At 56.8% G+C, this 20,875-nt stretch overlaps 1 protein-coding gene across 6 annotated transcripts in view; it reads left to right on the plus strand.

The window, feature by feature from the left end:
* TMCC2 (transmembrane and coiled-coil domain family 2) overlaps positions 1-20,875 on the plus strand; it is a 37,926-nt gene that overhangs the window by 12,332 nt on the left and 4,719 nt on the right. For 3 of the 6 annotated variants that reach the window (XM_032318441.1, XM_032318442.1, XM_032318443.1), the window contains one exon: positions 212-742. In XM_032318441.1, coding sequence (XP_032174332.1) covers positions 212-742 — 531 coding nt within the window. Of the gene's footprint in view, positions 1-211; positions 743-11,176; positions 11,980-12,763; positions 12,962-20,521; positions 20,643-20,875 lie in introns of those variants that run through there. The other 3 variants (XM_032318445.1, XM_032318446.1, XM_032318444.1) reach the window with 3 other exon arrangements.

A 20,875-nucleotide genomic window follows, 5' to 3' on the forward strand; every position in this document is an offset into this window, starting at 1 on the left:
TTTGGCACTAAAAGAGGACTGGGTCAGGGTTTACCACCTTCCTGCAAGGTGCCATTTTAGACCCTTTGCAAGGATCTTCCAAATTCAGACAAATGTTGTAGGTCCACTGGTCTCCCAAGAGCAGACCCCACCCCCCCACCCTAGCTCTGTCCTCACCCACTGGGCATTCCAGAGCTTTCCACTCACCGGTTCTTCATCTCTCCCCCTTAAGAAAATCCAGCAGCTCTCGGAGGGCTCCATGTTTGGCCACGGCCTGAAACACCTGTTCCACAGCCGGCGCCGGTCCCGGGAGAGGGAGCACCAGACGTCTCAGGATTCCCAGCAGCAGCAGCAGGGCACGTCGGACCATGAGTCCCCGGACGAGAAGGAGCGCTCCCCGGAGATGCACCGTGTCTCCTACGCCATGTCCCTGCACGACCTGCCCGCGCGGCCCACCGCCTTCAACCGCGTGCTGCAGCAGATCCGCTCCCGGCCCTCGATCAAGCGGGGCGCCAGCCTGCACAGCAGCGGCGGGGGCGGAGGCGGGGGCGGCAGCAGGCGCACCAAGAGCAGCTCCTTGGAGCCCCAGCGCGGCAGCCCCCACCTGCTGCGCAAGGCCCCCCAGGACAGCAGCCTGGCCGCCATCCTGCACCAGCACCAGGGCCGCCCCCGCTCCTCCTCCACCACCGACACGGCCCTGCTGCTGGCTGACGGGGGCAACGTGTACCTCCTGGCCGAGGAGGCCGAGGGTGGCGGCGACAAGGTGAGGTGGGTTGGGAGGAGGGTGCTGAGCTGGGGGGCCCCACCTGGCGGGTACCCAAACCTTGCGGCCCACAGACCTCTCTGCTCTGATGCAGGAGTCAGAGGTAGGACTGAGCCCAAAGCCAGAGATAATCCCCAAATGGCCCATTTCTGTGTTTCCACATTTTTCAAAAATTATGATTTACTGCCGCTGATATTAATTCTGGCTTATTTACCTTAAACATGCTATGCGGAAGCGGTAGGTACGGTTGGTTCAGAGCACAGACCAGCACCAGCCCTGGCTCGGCCATTTGCTAGCTGTGCCAGTCACTTAACCTCTGTGTACCTCAGTTTCCCCAGTCGAATATGAGGCTGATAACAGTAGAGTTGCTGTAGGATTGCATGGATTCATATTTGTATAAATACTTAGCATGAAGCCCGGCACAGTATCATTTTTATTATTATTACCAACCAAAGAAGATAGGAGAGGAATCCATGAAGGGTTGTTTGGTAAGGAGAACATCTAGTTTGACACTTCCCGAATTTCTGTCTTTGTTCCTTCAGTCACATGACAAGTACTTATTGAACACTTGTTAAGTGCCGTAACGGTGAATGAGAGGAAGGTGCTGTGTTCACGTAACTTTCTGAGCAAGGGGAGGGAGATGGGTAGATGGACAGAATCGGGGGATAAGGTTGTGGTAGAGGCTATTGAAGCTTTGGGGGTTCAGAGGGAGGGGAGAGCCATTGGCAAAGACCTTCTGGAGGAAGCCATTGAGTTGAATCTTGAAGGAGTATAATTTAGCCAGGGAAGGATGAGGGGGAGGGGAAGGGGGGTTATAGCAGGCACAGAAACTGGCTAGTGGTGCAGGGGGCTTAGGCTCCACTGTGGTCGGAGCGTCCAGCTCTGTAAGGGGCTGACAGGTAGGCAGAGCCCGGATCCCAAGGGCAGTGTGAAACCATCCACGGGTGTTAGGCAGGAAGCCGGGGAGAGGCGGTCTCTCTGGACCTCAGTGTTGGACTGGGAAGTTGGACTGGGAAGAGGACAGGCGTGAAGTCAAGGAAACTGTTTTTGGAGCTACTCGAGGAGTCTAGGCTGAAGTTAGGATGGAAAGGGGACAAATTCAGGAGGCATTTGGAAGTTGGAATCCATAGAGTGAGAAAGTAGAGAGGAAGACAAAGGAAAGGAAAGAGAAGAGGCAGAGTCCAGGGTTCCTGGCTTACCAGCTTGAGGGAGGGGACGTCCTCCAGCTGAGGACACATGGGAGTAGGAATAGGTTTTGAAGGCAAGTCATGAGTTCACTTTTGGGCATGTGAGTTACAGGTGGCCTTTGGAGCCATCCAACTAAAGAACACCAGCCAGTAGTCAGGTTCATGGGGGAGAGGTCTGGGCTTGGGCTGGCACTCTGGGAGTCAGCACTGAGCTTGAACTCACGGCATGTGTTGAATGAGCGGGAGGCCAAGGACGGATCCGACATACAAAGGACAGAGCAGCCAGACGTGTAGGCGTCGTCCTGGGGAAGACATGACGCGGAAGCCAAAGGAGGAAGGAGTTTACAGGAGGAGGGGAGTACTCAGCAGGGCGAAATGCAGCAGGAGGGACAGGTCACATCAGGGTTCAGAAATGTACACAGGCAGTCGTAAGCAGTGGGGGTCGTTGGTAACCAGCAAGAAACCTGTTTCGGTGGATCGAGGAGATGGTGGCAGTGGAGGCGGTGGCAGTGGGGGCAGCACGTGTCGCTCCTCTGGGAGAAAGGATGGTAGACACAGGGAAAGGATGGTAGACACAAAACCCACTTTGGGTTTTGTTGGTTTTTTAAAGATGGGTGGGGAGAGTTGTGGATCACCAAGGGCCTTGCCAGCAAGGTAAAAGGACTTCTGACTTTTTTCCCCAAGTGAGATGGGAAGTCGTGAAAAGGTTTTTGCACAGATAACGTGACACCTTTTAAGAAGATTGCTGTAGGGGTGCCTTGGGTGGCTTAGTCGGTTAGGCGGCTCCCTTCGGCTCAGGTCATGATCCTGGGATCAAACCCTGCGTCAGGCTCCCTGCTCAGTGGGGAACCTGCCTCTTCTCCCTCTGCTGCTCCCCCTGCTTAGTGAAGCTAGTGAAATCCCCCACCCCCACCCCAGGCATGAGCTGGCGGCGGCTTGCAGCTGGGTGGGTGTGGTAGAGGTGGGGAGAAGGGGCTGGATCCTGGATTTGCTTCTGAGCTCGAGCTCCATCCGTCTCTGATGGACGCAGAGCTTGACAGAAAGGAAGCAGGCAAAGACGGCGCACGGGTTTTTGGCCTGGCAGCTGGAAGGAAGAAATTGCCGTTAATTGAGTTGGGAGGACAGGCAAATGGAACGTGTATCTGGCAGGGGCCGTGGGGGCAGAAATCGGAGCGAGGTTTTGGACGGGATGTGTTTGAGATGGCCTCCGAGATCCACGTGGAAATGCCAAAGAGGCTGTTTAGTGTGTGAGTGTGGAGTCTTGGGGAGAGACCCAGGCTGGAGGCATGCATCCGGGAATCGTCCGTGTATAGACAGGATTTAAAACGACGGCACTGGACCATTTGCAGGCATCGTTCCAGCTGTGGAGAGTGTGTTCCAAGAGTGAGCTCTGCGTGTCGGCTGAAAGGCCTTGTGGAGTGGGGACCCGGAGGGTCCGGGTGGAGCGAACGGGGTTAGGAGCTTGCATTGAGCAGCCCGGCCCGCCTCTCCGTGCTGTGTCAGGGAAAGCACTTCACAGAGCAGATTAGAGCAATCCCGGCAAGCGAGGGTCCCTGGGACCACAGCTGCCTCCTGAGGAGGGAGAGTGTGAACCTGGTTATTCTCCCGCTGCCTGAGCAGACGGAGCGGGTGGGCGGTGGCCCCGTTAGAAGCTGGTGGTGAAGGCTTGTTGATATTTGCGGACTGGGGGTGCAGGGGGCTTGGAGGCAGGTGCGTCCGCTGGGGAGCTTCTCCCCAGGCTTTTGCCTGTGGCTGCTGCTTGGGCTTTACACTGCCCCTGAGACGGCCCAGCTTCTCTTCTTGCCGCCGGCGGAAGACTGGGGCTGGACACTGTTGGGCGAGCTGTGGGGAAGGATGGTTCCCTGGGTTCGGCGTGGTCACGGGGAGAGGATGGCTCCTGGGATTGTCTTCTCTCCGTATTTAGTTAGAACTTTTCAGCTTTCCCAAGCTCTGCCGTGTTATTGCCCGGTGGATGACATCCCCCTGAAGCTGTCAGGGCGGGCACTGTCTCCGTTTTCCAGCTGAAGAGTTGGGCCTAGAGGAATCAGGACACTGCTCGCCTGAGGACACGCGGCCACTTCCCGGCAGAGAGGAGACCGGATCCCACATTCTAGAACGTTTGCCAGGTCGGACAGACGTGAAGTCATTACAAGCGCTAAGGGCCGTTTTATGCGGTATCCACAGGGTGCAGATTCGCCTCGGCTCAAGCGGACGACATTATGGCTTGGTTGCCATTCCTCCTTCTGTGACCCAGCTTTCCTGCCCTGTAACTGTCCCACCAGGGATACGTGAGTCCCTGGGGGGCTCCTGAGGAGGTAAGGGGTCCTCTAGCCATCAGGAAAGCCTCCATCAGCTGACTCCCCCAGACCCAGAGGCCATTGGTCGGGGTGAGATGTGCTGCTGGTTCCGCCCCAGTCTCTGGGCATGAATAGAAGGTATTCTTCTCTCTAGTAAACACAGCTCCCCACATGCTCTCTGCAAGCTCGCTGGTGATTACTAGCATCTATTTTTAATTCATAAGCCTCCCCCACTACCCACACCCCTTGCCATTGTTTGAAACTCACCAGCTGGCTTTCGGACCAGCGCGGCCCTGGCGGGGGTTGAGTTACTGGAACAGCCCAGGGGCAGCTCTGGCTCCTCAGCTGTCATGGGGAGGCTCGCCTAGCTCCCACCCAAAGAGAGCAGGGGGCCCCCGAGGACAGCAGGGGTGCAGCAGGGGGACAAGACAGGGGCTCAGAGTCTTGGGTAACCACTCAGCCTTGGTGACCTCATCGGGCTGTCGTGCCCTCCAGATCCAGTGAGTTGTTTTTGACATCATGCCTTAAATGATTTCCCCTTAAAAGCAAAAACAAATGCCCATCCCTGCCCCAGACCCTGCTTCCTACCCTTTTTGGAGCCACGGCCAGGGTAGCTTCTCTCTCTGCCCGATGGCTAGAAAGCAGAAAAAAATGGTCAGCCTTTGTTGGAGCACTGGCAGGTGCAGAGAGAATGCGGTGACATCTGGGTTCTTTGTCTGTGTATAGTGCCGCCTTAACCCCTGGGATTCCTGGGCCCCCAGGCCTCGGCAGGAACCACTGGGTGCAGGTGCCATGGAGTTGGGCCGCCTGGATCCCTGGCAGATGAGTTCGTTCTCTCTCCCTCCCTCCCCCCCCAACCCCCCCCTTCTCTGTCTCTTTTTGCTGAGCAGCAGTTCCTAGAAAATGTGTACTCTCAGAGAAACCTAGTAACTCTTCCTGTCCTGCCTTGCTTTCCTGCTCCTGGCCTTTCAGGGAGTGGATTAGCCCCTGCGGGGGTCAGAGGCTTCTGTTCCCTTTCCCTCGTTTCTTCCACACAGGTTTGGTCACTGCTTCCCTCTTGGCCTTAATCAAAACGTTCCCCCAGCTGTCGCCATGCGTCCCATACCCCTTTTCTGGGTTTCTGTAAGGTGCGTGGGGCCGGAGGGTCTCTGGAGAGGGAGAGTGTGGGAACCTGGGTTTATGGCCCGCGCTGCCAGGTGCGCCCCTGGCCTTGCTCTGGCTGCCAGTCCGTCCCCTTCTGGATGGTGTGGTTGGTGCACTCTGAGGACAAGGAGCGGTATGCGGCGGGAGCCTGGAGCCCACATAGGGAGTCTGGATAGCTTTAGGAGACCAGTGTGGAGCCTTTTGATGACAGGCCTGCAGGGCAGGGTTGGGGAGGCCAGGTCCACACAGCGAGGTGCAGAGAGTGGATCATGTCATGACTGGATACTTCCTGTGCCTCGGGGAGGTCTTATCTCCAGGCTCCAGGCTGGGCAACCAGTGGTGTTCAGCTCATCACCCACACCAGAGGAGACTCTGGATATCCCGTTCCTCAGTAGACTCCACCAGACTTACTCGACAACAAGCTTTCTTCTCCGCCCTGGGAGCACCCCTGTTTACGCCAAGGGATGGCACGTGAGGGGCCACCCTTAGCCCTAGGCACTTGCCAAGAAGACCGATGGTGGCAGGTGCCGAGGGGCCCTCGTTTGTTTATGTCTGAGAGCCTGCCGGGGCAGAGCGGGTGGGGCTGCTCTGCCGAGAGTGGGTTTTCAAACTGTGGCCCCACAGCAGCTGGGGGAGGCCGGACCATTCGTCTGTGGGGCCTCCTCGTATGTCTGAGCTTGTAGGCCGGATAACATGGGAGGCCGAAGGGGCCCCGCTCTAGGGTCAGATGGGTCCCTTGGCCCGTCCGCACAGACACATCCACCTTCAGAGCCATGTGGCAGTCCGCCCGCCCGCTCAGGCGTTCCTGCACACGCTCGGGTCTGTGCCAGCCGGAGCTCACTCCCAACTGCTGGAGAGGACCGCCACCTACTCTGCTCCCCGCTGCCACCCGTCCCGTCCCCTCTTCCCTTCTCTTCTTCTCTGCATGGAAAGGCTCCTCAGGTGGAGGAAGATCCGCAGCAGCCAGCCCAGCGGCCTCCCAAGGGACTCCGGAGGCCGTGCCCAGGCTGCCAGCTGCTCGCCAGGCTAAGGCGGGCCAGCGCTGTGATGTGCCGTGAACCTTGGTTCCCTGTCTCAGTGATTCAAAGACCCTGTTTGCCAGGGTCCTTCGGGCCCCACACAGCAGTCTGTCTTGTGGTACCTGAAAAATCAAGGGGTTCTTCTCTTAGTTCGAGTTCCTCATGTTCAGGTGAAGCCCTTTGCCTGGTAGGGGTCCTGTCCAAGCAGGAGAGGGGCTAGAAGGTGACGACCCTCCCCCTTACCTAAAGCTCTGACTGAGAGATCACGAGCCACAGCCTTCTCTTTTTGAATAGGATCGTGGGCTCAGTTCGCTGTCCTAGGAGGCACCTGGCTGCTAGAATTCGCCTTTATTCATCTATTCCCCACCAACATCCATGACTTCCCTTCAAGTTGGAAGGTCCCACTCTTCTCCAGATTAGCCCTGGCTTCTGGAAGTACGGAATTCCGGGGAGGGGGGTGAAATTAGATCATGTCCAAGTTACCTAATAAGACCCAGGGTCTTGCCTCTTCAACACTCTTATGTCTTAGCCCAGCCTCTTCCCTCGGGACCCTCAGCCCCCCTCAGGTGCCCCCCCCAGTGGAAGGCAGGCCTAAGGTTTGGGTGCGAGCCCCACACCGAGCCGGTAACAGCAGCAGCAGCAGGAGCTCTCTCTCCTCCGGTTCCAGAGGCGAGGAGCTGGCGCTGGCAATGCAAGCATGGGTCATGGGAGCTGGCGCAGGTTTCCACGGTCCCTGTGTGCATTCCTCCCTGGATCAACCACATCCCTGAGATGCGAAACATGACCCTGGTCCCCTCTGGCGCCAGATGAGGCAATGGAAATACAGTAGCGTTAACCTGATCCCCTCTCTTGCCTCTTCTTTCTTCTCACGGGCAGTCTGGACTTTCTCTGTTTATACCCTGCAGGGCAGAGGGCTCTGAAACAGAAGCAGGGGTGAATACACACCCCCTCCTGCATTCCTGCTGGGCTCCAGGGACCAAGGGCTCCCCTGCCCTGCAGTGTGGGGGCTGCAGGCAGTGAGTGATGTTTCTGGAAACAGTAGCTTTTTCTGACCTTCCTCTCTCTCTCTCTCTCTCCCAGGTGCTGGGATGTCTGACTGGTTTCGCCTCCTCCCCGCCCCCCCGCCCAGTCCCCACTTCCCTCATCTTCCAGAGGCCGACTCTTGTGCTTCTGCTTCTTTTGTCCTCTTGGACCTTCACCGCAGTCTGGTTTTGGGGAATTCTCACAGCATCCTTTCCACCTCTCCAGAGAGCCCACTCCTGGGACCCCGGAGCCGGGCCAGGATCCAGGGCTGGTGAATAATTGAGCAGCATGCTCGGCAGAAGCTCAGGCAGATCCAAAGCGATACCGTGACCTCCTTCGGGTGGCTGGAAAGACAAGCGCTCTGTAATCTTAACTTCATTATATAAGGTTTCTTCACTGCCAGAGCAGGCAGCTTCAGACCCACATGCGATCTGGGCCCCATGTCTGAGTCCTGGCTTCTCCGGGGGGGGGGAGGCCCCTAGGACTCGCTGCCTGAGTCCCTCTGAGCCCAGCTGGCTTCGGCACGTGGTGGAGCAGCATGTCACGACTTCCAGAACACTGTCGCTTCCCGTTGTCATTTAATCAGGGCAGCTTGTGGGACGTGAGGAGCCTTGGAGTCGGCAGGACGCCCCGGGAGTTCTGCATTTCAGTCCTTTGCTTTCAGAAAGGAATCATCCCGAATTCTTCTTGGCAGATGGAGTGGGGGTGTGAGGGCGAGTGATCTGCTTTCCTAAAAACTGTCCAAAAAGAAGATGCTGCATCTTCTCTGGGTCACTTTCTCCCAGACCTGTCCCCAGTGTCCCCGCTGCCCAGGAGAGGGAGTGGCTATGAAACAGTCATCTTTTTCTACCCACCTGACACCAATTTTGATTTTCCTAAAAGTGACCAAGGGAAGTGGCCTCCTGCCTGCTTTTCTTGCTCATGGGGCCCAGCCTCTCCCCCCAACCCCCGCTCCTTAGAAACATGCCCACCTGGGTTGCGATAGTTCGATAGTTCGTCCTGAAGACTGTGAAACTTCCTCCTCTCCTGCCTTCCCGGGGGTGTGGGGTGGGTGGAAATGCAGGGCTCTTTGTCATTGCTTGAGTTTCTAGGAAAATGTACCTTCTGGTAGGGTCGACAAGCGAGTATTAGGGGATGGCCTCGGAATGCTGACCCCTTCCCCAAGCCCCATTTCTAAGAGGTGAGCGGTAGAGAAGCAGCAGCCTCCCACGGAGGGGAGGGACCCTAACTGAGATTTTCACAGCGCACCTGGAACCTGATTATTTTGAAGGTCTCACCTTCTATTCTGAGCCACTCAATGTAGCTGTCTTTAGCTCCTAAAGCTGATGACTTCTCAGGTTTCCCATCCTTCAGAATACAGGGTTTGTGCTTTTTTTTTTTTTTTTTTTTTCCCCTCCAAGAGAAAGAAGAGTAAGTAGGAAGATAAAAGGGGAAGGGCTGAAGAATCATAATAACGGCCAAGGAAGAGAGCAGAAAAGTGTGGTGCAGAGTGTTAGAGAAAGAAGGGGCCTGGCTTGAGAATTCTGAGGGGAGTCTGAGCGGAGGAGAGCTCAGCAGTGGAGAACCCGGGGCCCTGCTGGGCCAGCGCAGGAGCTGGGCTCCCATCCAGTGCCCAGGGTCCAGTGTCCCCTCCTGGGACGCCACCGGCCTCTCTGTCACCCCAGACTCAGGCTAACTGGGAAGGTGGAGAGCATGCCACCGGAGACACCTGCCCCGGGTGTCTCATGTGCGGGAGCCACAGGGACTGCCCTGTCTTGGCGGACCTAGGGCCTGCGTCTCGGCCAGCCAGAGGGCTCCCTACCAGCAAGTGCACGTGGTGACATTCACCCAGGAGCACCTTCTCTTTGCAGAAGGAGGTTGCTCTTGGGTTCGTGTCTTTTCCAAGCCCAGTGCTTGAGTGCCCACTGCGACCCTCCCACACCTACCTACCCCTCTCCACTTGGCGTCAGGTGTCAGCTGCTTTTCTGGCTCTTCCCATCCCAGGCCCCGTTTCCCAGGTACCTCGTGGAGTGACAATGCGGTGTGTGAGCGTGTGCAAGGACATACACGTGGGGCGAGGGAGCCTCAGCCTTCGTCATCTCGTGCAGTAAAACCTACAGTGTGCCAGGCGTGTCCTCTTTGAGCTTCGCTGCAGCCTGGGGTGTTGATCAGATGTACCATTTTGCAGCCAGGAAAACTGAGGCTTGGGGATGGAGAGCCTCCGGGGCGGGGCTCATTCACCCACTCCTCCCGCCTCCAGATGCCCCCTCCCCGGTCTCATTCCTGAAGGCCTCCGGGCTCCTGCTTTGGGGGTCCCGCTGCCTTCTCCTGGGCTGGTGGAGGAGCAGGTGTAGGCCCCATGGAGGCCGCATCACTAGTGAGCCACGGGCAGAGGTTTTAGGGCAGCCCTCGGGCTCCAGGCCCTCTGCTGTGCCTCTGGAAGGATCAGGCAGCCCTCACGGAGCCCAGCCTTGGCAAGTCTTCCTGGGATGCATTTCCCTTCAGTCTTCCAGTCTCCCCTACTCTTTACACATCCCTCCCATTGGCCTCGGGGACACGGAGCCTCAGGGCCTATGTGGACTTGACCGAGGTCCCAGACTGAGTGTGGAACTCACACCCAAATCCAGGGCTCACATCCCCTCTCCTTCCACCTCACCACGACGCCTCGGGCTCCCTGCTCCCTGCCCCCGGGGCCGGAAGTTCTGTGTCCTTGGCAGGTCTGGGAACATTTCCCACATCTAAAGACAAGAACAGACTCTAGAGGAAAAGGGATCTCTCTTCCTCTGGCTTGCCAGGCAGCCCTCCCCCTGAATTCTGTTTGTTCCTTTTCTCTTAGCAGACTGTTGGTTCACCCCTGCGCTCCACCCGCTGTTTGCCCTGCTGTTCAGTTATGGTGCGGACGGGTGGGCTGTCCTCCAGAGCCAAGGAGCGGAACCCTCCCAGGAGGGAGACGGCGGAGGCCTGTGGACGGTGACTCTCCTTGCGTCGTCTTGGTGGTACATTGTGTTGCAGGAACGTCTTTCTGGTGCTTCCAAGCCTTCACGATCCTGGGCAGTCCCAAGAGTGAGAGCTCATGAGAGAGTCCCAGAGCTTAGCTTTCCCAGCCCCTTCCCCGGCTCTGGACTCCTGCAGGCGCAGCCTTTTTCTGCTCTGCTTGTAGGGAAAGGTTACAGATCTTAGCTTGGTGGAGCCTAGAAAGGAGGGAGGCAGGGGAGAGGTGAGTGGTGGTTGGTTTTTGTTTTTTTTTAAATTGTTCCATTTATTCAACACATATTTTTTGAAGCACTTCTAGGCATTATGCTGAATTGGACTTGACACATAATATACAAAAATAAGACCTTTAAAATTATGGCTTTTTTAATTGGTTGTGGATGTTTTCCAACCAAAATTTCTTAAGTAGTTAGTTAGAAAACACTTTTGCAGGGGAATCTGGCTGGCTTGGTCCGTGGAGTGTGCGACTCTTGATCTCAGGGCTGTGAGGCTGAGCCCCACTTTGGGTGTAGAGATGATTTAAAAACAAGATCTTACAAGAAACCTCACACTTTTGCAGTGAGAAATACTGGGGAAAAAAAATCAGTAAGAGCTGGTCTGGATTTAGAAAAAGTAAAGTCTTTTGATGACAATTTTGAAGTAGCCAAAAGGTTCTTGTCTAGAACGCATTAAGAGTACATGCAAAAACAGCTTTTGAAAATTTTGGTCCCCAAACACTTTGCTGTAGATATTATTTTATAGGATTGTCATGAGGGTTGGAAGGAGAGGGATGTCTTTGTACCAGAAGACTAGGCTGTGTGTGGCCGCGTCCGACAGAGCCACAGAAGATGGGCTGTGTCTGTTGCGGCTTGATGAGCTAAGTCATTCGGTCACTCTGCCTATGGAGGGAGGGTCAGGGCTATGCTGGGCACAGCGAGGGGCTCAGATATATTGAAGATGTGATTCGTGCCTTCCTAGGGGAAGTAAGACCTAAGCCTATTTAGACATAACCATTACGCTGGTTATGCATAAGGGGAACGATGCATAATGCCAGAGCATAAAGTAAAGATCGAATGCGGTGGGAGGGGGATCGTTTGCAGATGTCAGAAGCTGCTGGAGTTGTTTCCCGGCTGCACCCAGCTGAGCTGGCCTCCAGAAATTGGGACCTGTGTGATGGGCTTTTGCTAGTTTCCTGTCGTCACAAACTCCCAAGTCATCCGCCACCATTAATGTTTGTAGGTTTCACGAGCCCAGGGTGTGGGGATTTCTGGTCTTGGTGTTTTTGGCTGCGTGCCCTGGCATTGGGCCCCAGAGATAGGCCCTGGGCTCTCCTTATCTCTTTGCACCTTCTTGGGACCACCCTACCACGTGTGGACCCTCAGTATTAAAGCCCTGAGTCCCTGGGCTGGCTCAAGGAGGTGCAAGATCTGTGCCCTTGGTGATTCTGCTTCGGAAGCCTCCCTGAGACACCCAACCCGGCCCTGAACGCTGCCGGCCACCCTGTCCGCCAGCTCGCGGTGTGCTCGCCTCAACCGTGGCCCTCTGGCCCCCTCTGCTGGCCACTCCCAGGATTTCCTGCTGGGAACGTCAAGATGAAGTCCAAGGAGGGAGGAACTGCTGTGAGTTTGCCCTCTGTGTTTGATGTTAGGTGTTTTTACCTGAGCCATGCTGGGGGTGTTGGGGAGGGGTGGGGAGGAGGGCAGGGAAAGGGGAGCAGAAGCCAGTGGAGAAGTAGTTGCCGTGGTGCCTGAGCAGAGTGGATTTGTGGAAGAAAATCGGAGAGCAGAGGAGTCCCGCGGGTGAGGCTGGCTGGGTCCTGACTCCAGCAGGGAGCTCTCGGGTAGGGAGGGTGCCTCGGGAGTGATGGTGCCGTAAGCCAGGGGGCAGGCAGCAGGGGTAGGGGGCTCCAGGTTGAGCTGGCTGTGTTAGGATCTGTCAGGTAATCCCCTCCAGGCTCCAGCCTTTCTGGCTTTCGAGACTTTTCAAGTTTGGAAGCCTGGCTAGGAGCCCTAGTTCCTCTAGGAGGTGAAGAAAGGGAGTTCGTGGGACCGTGACTCTGAGAGAAGGGCTTCTGATGGTGGGAGGCATGCACAATGGGAGGGGGCGAGCAGAGTGTCCATCTAGGTGGGTGGTGATGCCGGTACACGTGTCCTTGTGTGCTGCATCCCCGCCTCCCCAACCAGGGGTGGAGTTGTTGCCTGTCAAACCTGGGGCTCCTCGTGCTCCCTGAACTCACTGTAGCAGCAGCTGGACCTGAGGATGGGCAGAGCAGGGTTGGGGGGGGCACCTCATCACATCTGGGTCTACCCGCTCAGTGATCCTGCCTGTCTCCTCCCAGATGGGAAGGAGCAGCCTGTGAGCCCCAGGGGAGGGGAAATCTCCCAGAGCAATCCGCCCCTAATCCCCGTCAGGCTAGAGATGGCGGCTGCAGAGGCTGGGAGCTTGGGCACACCCGCTCGCAGACCCCGGCTTCCCTTGGCAAGTCCCGTGCTGCCCAGGGACTGTGACCCTGGGGGACTGGCCCAGTCTGGAGAAAGCTGGAGCCTCAGAGGTCCTGGCACCCCCTCACCTGCACGGCTTCGGGACGCGGGACCTACACAGGTGAGGCCCCTAGAGGGTGTGAGGAGGCAAGTTCACGGGGCAGGGTTGGGAGAAAGCCAGCAGTTCGTGCTCACTCTCTGGTCTCTCAAGGTGTGGCCCCCTCCCCATTACAGAGAGCTCTTTGTGGATGGGAGGGGGAGGAGAGGGTGAACACGAGGCTTCCAGGCTTCCACACGCCTAGCCTGAGGAGTGTCGGGAGGGCCCCTGGGGTTGGGTCAGGGGGTCTTTTGCAGGAACATGGCTGCACCCTGGCACAGATGCCTCTAGTGGCCATGCATCACTCGTCTTAGAACCGGAGGAGCTAATGGGAGGTTAAGTGGGAGGCGTGTGCCTGGTTGTGATCGCTTCTGTCTACAGAGAAACACTGCCAGGGAGAGAGCGTTGGGAGGGTCCCAGAGCCCTGACTCCAGGCGAACAGTGGGGAGTCCGGAAGGAGCTAAGTGCTGGGTGCCCAGAGCTTTTGGAGAACTTGCGGGGTGGAGACGGGAGGAGGCCCCAGGGCGGGAGGGTAGCTTCGGGCCAACCCAGGAAGCTGTGGATGTGAGGAGGCGATGGAGTCAGGCGCCTTGTCAGTGGATCCGGGGATGAGGTGGCTGAGGGGAGGGCATGGATTTGACCAGAGCCGGTAGGTGGGCCTGTCATAAGGGACGGGAAGCCGAGGGCTAGAGGAGAGAGAGAAGAGGGTGGCCCTGAGGGCCCCATGGGAGGCAGCGCCTGCTGGCTGGAGGCATCAGCTAAGGGTGGCCTTCACCCCAGCACCCACTGCCTTGAGCTTGCACGTGCGGTCCGAAGGGATGTGCTCCGCGCCCTCAAATCTCTCACTGCAGCGCGCAGTTCCTTGTAAAGCCGCCAAGGCCATGCCATGCCAGGAGGGAAGGGGCACCATGGGGAGGGCACCAGGGCCATCAGGCTTCTGTCCCTCGAATCCCCCTGGTGGTGGCTGGGGCCTCGCTGCAGGTACTCACTGTACCCCGGCGGACAGACCCGGGGTACATAAGGCCCCACGTGTGCCCCATGAAGTGCTCTCAGCATTTGCCTCCCCGCCCTCTGGAGAAAAGCCGCTTAGGATCCCAGGCACCGGTGGAACCGCCGGGCAGGCTGGTACTGTCCCCTTCCCCCTCCCCCTGCGCCTTTCCCACGTGGGGGTGCCTGGGTCAGCTGGGATGGTGTGTCCAGCGCTGCGGCTGGGCCACTGCCCTCCCATCCCCACAGGGCAGAGAAAGAGCCAGTGGCCCCACGGGCTGGGCCTGCTGATTTGGGAGGGTGGGGGCAGCCCCTGGTCCTACTTGTAGGACCAGGGTTTGGGATCATGTTTCCAGCTCCGGCTGGAATGTCAGGTTGGTGTGGGAGAAGTCAGGTTGCTTTCCTCTGTGCTTCCCAGTCAGGTCAAACTGTCTCTTCAGGCAGTAGGGTATTAGCTGGCCACGACTGTCCTGGCCCTGGCTTGCCTCCCTTCCCCTCTCAGAGGTAGATGGACTCGACTGGTAGAGTGAATCTGAGTGTCTCCCTCCCGAAAGAGGTGCTCAGATTGGAGGCCCCGGGGCGAGAAGTCAGCAGAGCGCAGCATCTCCGCTGAGTCACGTGGGCCCCGCAGTGGCCATCACACTGGCCTTCAGGGCTCTTAGCCTCTGGAAGCCCAGACCTGCTCAGGACAGCAACCTGCCTGGACCTCAGCCTGCTGGGCCAGACCTGCAGACCCTCTTGTTCCCTCTCCAGGAGGGAGCCCAAAGACCACCTGTCCCAGGATGGCCGGGGCTGCCTGTTCTCCTAAAGGGACATGGACACTCTAGGGCTCTTCTCCCCTCCCTTCTACTCTTTTTTCCTTGTCTAAGAGTGACCTTAGTGTTGGCTTTCTGGTCCCCGAGCAGAGAGCTATGACAGGAAGTCCTCATTTTCTGGGTCAGCCTGCCCTGGGGACCCTAAGAGTGGTAATTCGTAAATCCGGGAAGGGACTCTTGTCCCCTGGGGCGGGGAGTCAGGCTGAGAGCCCTCTGCGGTCTCTTGGGGACCTGTGAGCACAGGGGTGGAGCGCTCCGACCTTGCAAGTGGTGCTTGTCGGCATGGTTCCCCTTGAAGATCGCTTCGTGTATTTTGTCTGTTGCTAGAGAACTAGAACCACTATCCCCATCTGACAATAGCTGGTCCCTTTCCCTCCCAGCGCAGAGCTTTCTGAAAGCCGGATGCTTTCTGGCCTTGGAGCATGTACCGTGTGCTCTTGGCTGCAGGGATCCGGGCGGCCAGGCTGGTTGGTTGCTGTGCAAGAGGGCGGGCTGTTACCCCAGGTCTGGACCCAGCTTCACAGAGGGCATGGGCTCAGGCCTGGGAGGAGGTGGGAGCCCCGGGAGGCCCAAAGGAGCCTGAGCCCATCTGGCAGTGTGCCTAATCCGGCTTCATTCAGAGTTGCCGGAAGGGGGCAGGGAGGAGAGAGTCTATGGTTCCAGGAAGCCACGTGGAGGGGGTGCTTCCAGGGGCAGGAAGCAGGGAGAGGAAGAGAGAAAGTTGCACCCTGGATGCTTTAGGCAGCATCCCATCTCCGGCTTTTCCAGAACATTCACCAGGACTTCTTGGACTCAGTCACGGTTCAGAGCAAGGGCTATGACCTCAGCTCTGGCCAGTAGGTACAGGGAGTGGGGGGCATGACGTGGCCTCCTGGGGATGGGACAGCACTGTGGGAGGAAGCATGGCCCTCCATCCACTATTCTCCCGTTGTGAGAACTGGCCTGGCCCGTGCATAGGGCTTCATCTTGGAGTCAGGTGCTTCAGGGTGGTGGGGGGAGACGGTGGTGTTGGGGCCACAGTTCCAGGAACGGTGCTGGCTGTGGGACGTGGACAAAACGCTAGGTGACAATTTTGAGAGAGGCGCGGTGATACCTGGGTAGTGCATTCACTGCCGTGCTCTGGCTGGGGGCCCCAGGGAGTTTCACCCGCCAGTGACCAGGGCTTGAGCGATCTGGACTCGGCCCCAGGATAGGAGGTTGGGAGTGCATTAGAAAGAGCTTCTGCCCTATTGAAAATGAGACCATAGGACGAAGGACCCAGGTAGCCTCCAGCAGGCCCACCCTGATAGGACGTTACTTGGAGCTGAGGTTGTAGGACCCCTCGCCTTCCACATCCAGGTTTGGTAATCACCACTACTGTCTAGTTTCAGAAGATGGTCAGCACCTCCCGTAGGAAACCCAGACCCGGGAAGTAGCCACGGCCTGCTCCTCCCCTGCCGGCAGCACTTGACCACCGCCATTCTGGCTTCTGTCCCTGTGGGTTGAGCCATTCTGGCATTTCACATGCATGGAATCCTTCAGGGTGTGACCATTTGTGTCTGGCTTCTTCTGCTTTAGTGTGATCTTCTCGAAGTTCACCCGCGTTGTAATATGTATCCGTGCTACTTTGTTTCTTATATGGCCAAATCAGATTCCACTGTACGGACGTACTCATCAGGTGGGCCCATTCGCAGGCTAATGGACATCTGAGTTGTGTCCACACTTTGGCTCTTGTGAGAAGTGCTGCTGGGAGCATCTGTGTATAAGTGCTTGTTTGAACACCCATTTTTATTTTTAAAAATATTTTAATTGGGCGCCTGGGTGGCTGGCTCAGTTGGTTAAGCGACTGCCTTCAGCTCGGGTCATGATCCCAGGGTCCTGGGATGGAGCCCCGCATCAGGTTCCCTGCTCCATGGGGAGCCCGCTTCTCCCTCTACCTGCCACTCCCCTGCTTGAACACACCCGCGCTCTCTCTCTCTCTCTCTCAAATAAATAAATAAAACCTTTAAAATATTTTTATGTTTATGTTTTTTTAAGATTTATTTATTTTAGAGAGAGAGAGTGAGTGTGCAGGGGGTAGGACACAAGCAGAGGGAGAGAGAGTCTCAAGCAGACTCCGCTGTGATGTTCGCCGTGATGCTCGGCCTGATGCGGAGCTCGATCTCACAACCCTGAGATCACAACCTGAGCTGAAACCAAGAATCGGACTTTTTTTTTTTTTTTTTAAAGATTTTATTTATTTATTTATTTGTCAGAGAGAACGAGAGAGGGAGCACAAGCAGGGGGAGTGGCAGAGGGAGAAGTAGGCTTCCTACCGAGCAGGGAGCCCGATTCGGGGCTCAATTCCAGGACCTCGGGATTATGACCTGAGCCGAATGCAGACACTTAACGACTGAGCCACCCAGGCACCCCTGAACACCCATTTTTTAAATTTCCTTGGATGTAGACCCAGGAGTGAAATTGGGGGGTCATACGGCGGACCCGTGTTGAACTTACTGAGGGAACCCCCAAACTGCTTCCCGCAGCGGCTGCACATCTTTACGTTCCCGCCAGCGGGGCGTGAGGGCTCTGGTTATCCTCCATCCTCGCCAGCACTTGTTATTTCCCTTTGAAATGTACAGCCACACGAGCGAGTGTGAAGGACCAATTTAGTTTTGGTTTTGAGCACCTGCTGGATGCCCTGAGATGATCCTGTGACCCCTGCTTTCACTCAGTGTCTGTTGTCACCCTCCTGACAACCCCTTTGGAGGGGGGCATCACTTCCCTTTTCCAGATGAGAAAATGGAGTCCCAGAAGAGTTCGTGACATTTCCAAGGGCACACAGCCCTTGGGGGACAGAACCAGGACTCTAAAGCTAAATCCGCGTCCCCTTGCCCTGTTTCACCCATCCCCCCTCCCGCACCCCCCCCCCCACCAGTTTGTTCTGTGTATTTAGGAGTCTGGTTTTTGTTTTGTTTATTTATTTTGTCTTTTAGATTCCACGTGTGAGTGAAATCATACGGCATTTGTCTTTCTCTGACTGATTTATTCGCTCAGCATTACACTCTCGAGCTCCACCCGTGCCCTTGGAAATGGCAAGGTTTCGCTCTTCCTCCTGGCCCAGTGGGATTCCGTGGTACACGCGGACCCGCTCTTCTTCATCCGTCCGTCCGTCCGTGGGCCCTTGGCTGCTTCTCTTCCTGGCCGTTGTCCGTAACGCTGCAGTCTCAACGGCCTTTCTTTATGCTTTTTGTTCTGTGTGTGTGCTTTTTTTTTTTTTTTTTTTAAGATTTTATTTATTTATTTGACAGACAGAGATCACAAGCAGGCAGAGAGGCAGGCAGAGAGAGAGGAGGGAGAAGCAGGCTCCCTACCGAGCAGAGAGCCCGATGCGGGACTCGATTCCAGGACCCTGAGATCATGACCTGAGCCGAAGGTAGAGGCTTTAACCCACTGAGCCACCCAGGCCCCCCTGTGTGTGCTTTATTTTTCCCGATCTCTTTCTCCTCCTCTGCTTTTTCTATCCTCGGTCATTTTGTCATCTTATGCCAGCTTTTTCCTTCCTTTGTTAAAGTATTCTCCCTCTTCTACCTCTGCCTGCTGTCCGCCACCTCCTTGGCTTTCTGTCCCTTAATCACTCTATCCCAGTTCAGTCCTGAAGGGGTCCTGCTGGCATTGGGGGGGGTCTTGGTGGAGGAAGGAGAACTCCCCACCTTCCTCCAACTCCAGCGCGTCATCCTCCATGGGGAGAAGGGCAGAGGGGGGCTGTTCTGTGACTAGAGGCACCCAGCGGGATCCAAGTGGGGTCGATGCCAGTGGAGGGGCGGGAAGGAGCTGGTGTCCTGCTATGGGACCACCAGGCTCAAGTCTGGGTCCCAGGGCAGGGGGGAGGGGCAGTCAAGGGGGCCAGGACCCCAGCCCCAGGCCACTGCAGCCCACCATCAGGCCCCAGCTCATTCAGCCAGGAAGGTCTGTTCTCCTCTCATTCATGGGGATTTCATAGCTGGCTTCCACTCTGCTTTTCCATTTGTAAGCTAGACAGACTCTAAGTCACGGGAGGAGATGCACCAAGCTGCCGGAGTAAAGCCAAGGTAGGGGGAGAGTTGCTATTTTATACACCCTCGGAGTCCTGAAGCACTTCTTTTCACGGCATCCCTATCTCATTAGCTCCTCCCACACCCCTCCCGGCCCTGCAACAGATGCTCCGCTCCTTGTAGAGACAGCAAACCGCCCAGTGCTGAGCATTAAGCCAGGCTTCAGCCAGACCCCAAACTTTCTGGATGTTTTTTTTCCCTCCCACCAAGAAGGGGAAAGAGAATTGAGCATCTTTGGAAGCACAGTGGCCTTAGCAAAGGGCCTGATTATTTCATCTTAAAAGTCGTGTGTTCATTTGAGCGTCTGACTCTTGATTTCGGCTTGGGTCATGATCACAGGGTCATCGTTCCAGCTCTGTGCTGGGCTCTGCTGAGCATGGAGCCTGCTTCAGTCTCTCTCTGCCCCTTCCCTTGCCTCCTGCACATGGGTCCTGCTCTCTTAAAAAAAAGTCCTATGTTCCGAGAGAATTGAATTTTTTGTATAGCAGTGTCTATACTGTCATATCAATATTGAGTGCATTGATTGGTATAATCTCTTAATTAAACTTCATCCCCCGCCCCGCCCCACCCCACCCCAAATTGTGCTGCCTAGATCTGGACAGCATTTATGAGTGCCTTCTGTATGCCCCACACTGGGCTAAGTGCTTGCTAGACATCGTCTGGTGTAATCCTCACAAAGACCGAAGCCTAGGCAGGATTATCCCATTTCTCAGGTGAGACTACGGAGGGTCAGGACAGTGGAGAGGCAGACTGTTTGTCTTCACTGCAGGAACAGTACAGGAGGAAGGGGTTTAACTGCGGGATGGGGTTTTAAGTCGGACTGGCATAGCCGTTAGACCTTGGGACAGATCATTTAAAAAGACTGTGGAGTTGGCCCCTCTGGTGTACAAGGTCAGAAAATCCGGGGCGCCGGAGTTCTGGAGGTCTGAGCACCTGGAGGGAGGGCCAGGAGACACCAAGGGAGACCCAAAGCAAATGTAAGGGGAGGAACTGGAAAAGGGATCGACATTGTCCCCAGCATCCCCAGGGGCGCTGTGACCTGAAAAGGCCTCAGAGGAAGCCGGCAGAGGAGCCACCCTCCCCTGATTTTGGCAGGGCTTTTGTTTTCAATAGTGTTTTCCAATAACTTTGCACCTCGGCAAAAGCCGAGTGCAGTGACTTCTGCCTGTAATTGGCACAGGCTGCTTCCGGTTCCGGTGTGTGTGACCGGGCCACTCTCTTTGTGTTTAACCCCTTCCCCCACACATACCTCATCCCGCCCCACACACACGAAGAGCGAATGGTCCGACCCGGCCGTCCTGGGGGTTGCTGTGTGTAAAAATACATGGGGTTGAGCCATTTCCTGCCGCTTCCGTTCTTGCATGGCGATAAGACACTGGGGACCCAGCTGCGGACAGAGAGATCCTCCAGCAGCCGAGGGGGAGCCGGCCCTGCGAGAGCAGGACTCCAGACCCGCCCGTGTTCTTCTGACCCCGGGTTTCCCATCTTTCCTATCTCCTGCGCCCTCTCTTTCCTTTCTCCCCACCGCCCCCATCCCTTTTCAGCCTCTCTCCTCCTCTCTGCCGTCCTGATGCACTTGGGAAGCCTGCCTGCTGGTGTGGAAAGGGGCTGTCCTCTCCTTCCTGTACATTCACCCACCCCCGAGCTGGGCCCTGCTGCCCCCAGGCCCCCGGGACCTGTCCCTGCTGCCCTTGGCCCTCGGGGTTGCTTCTGGGACTTGAATCTCCAGGCCCCAGCCCGCAGGGTGGGTGGGGCCGTGCTCTCCTCCCGCAGCTGGGAGACTGGGCCGGGCCGGGTTCTCCCAGCAGCATGAAGCGGAGGAGGTTGCTGACGACTCGAGAGACCTGGAAGGTGATGGAGGGGCTGGGAGGGGTGTCCGCAGAGGCGGGAGACCTACCGAACTTCATCAGGGAAGCCGGGGTGGGGAGGGTGGGGAGGCTTCCTGCGCCTGCGTGGGGCCAAGGTATAGGCTTCGGTCAGCACTCGGGGAGAGGCCTGCTGCAGGCTGGAGCCCTTTGGGGAGGTTGAGTCCAGAGGAAGAACTTGTCTTATGGCCGACCAGTCAATCGCATGACTCTCCAATG

This window comes from Mustela erminea, chromosome 17 (genome assembly GCF_009829155.1).
Source record: "Mustela erminea isolate mMusErm1 chromosome 17, mMusErm1.Pri, whole genome shotgun sequence".
NCBI classification, from domain to species: domain Eukaryota; kingdom Metazoa; phylum Chordata; class Mammalia; order Carnivora; family Mustelidae; genus Mustela; species Mustela erminea.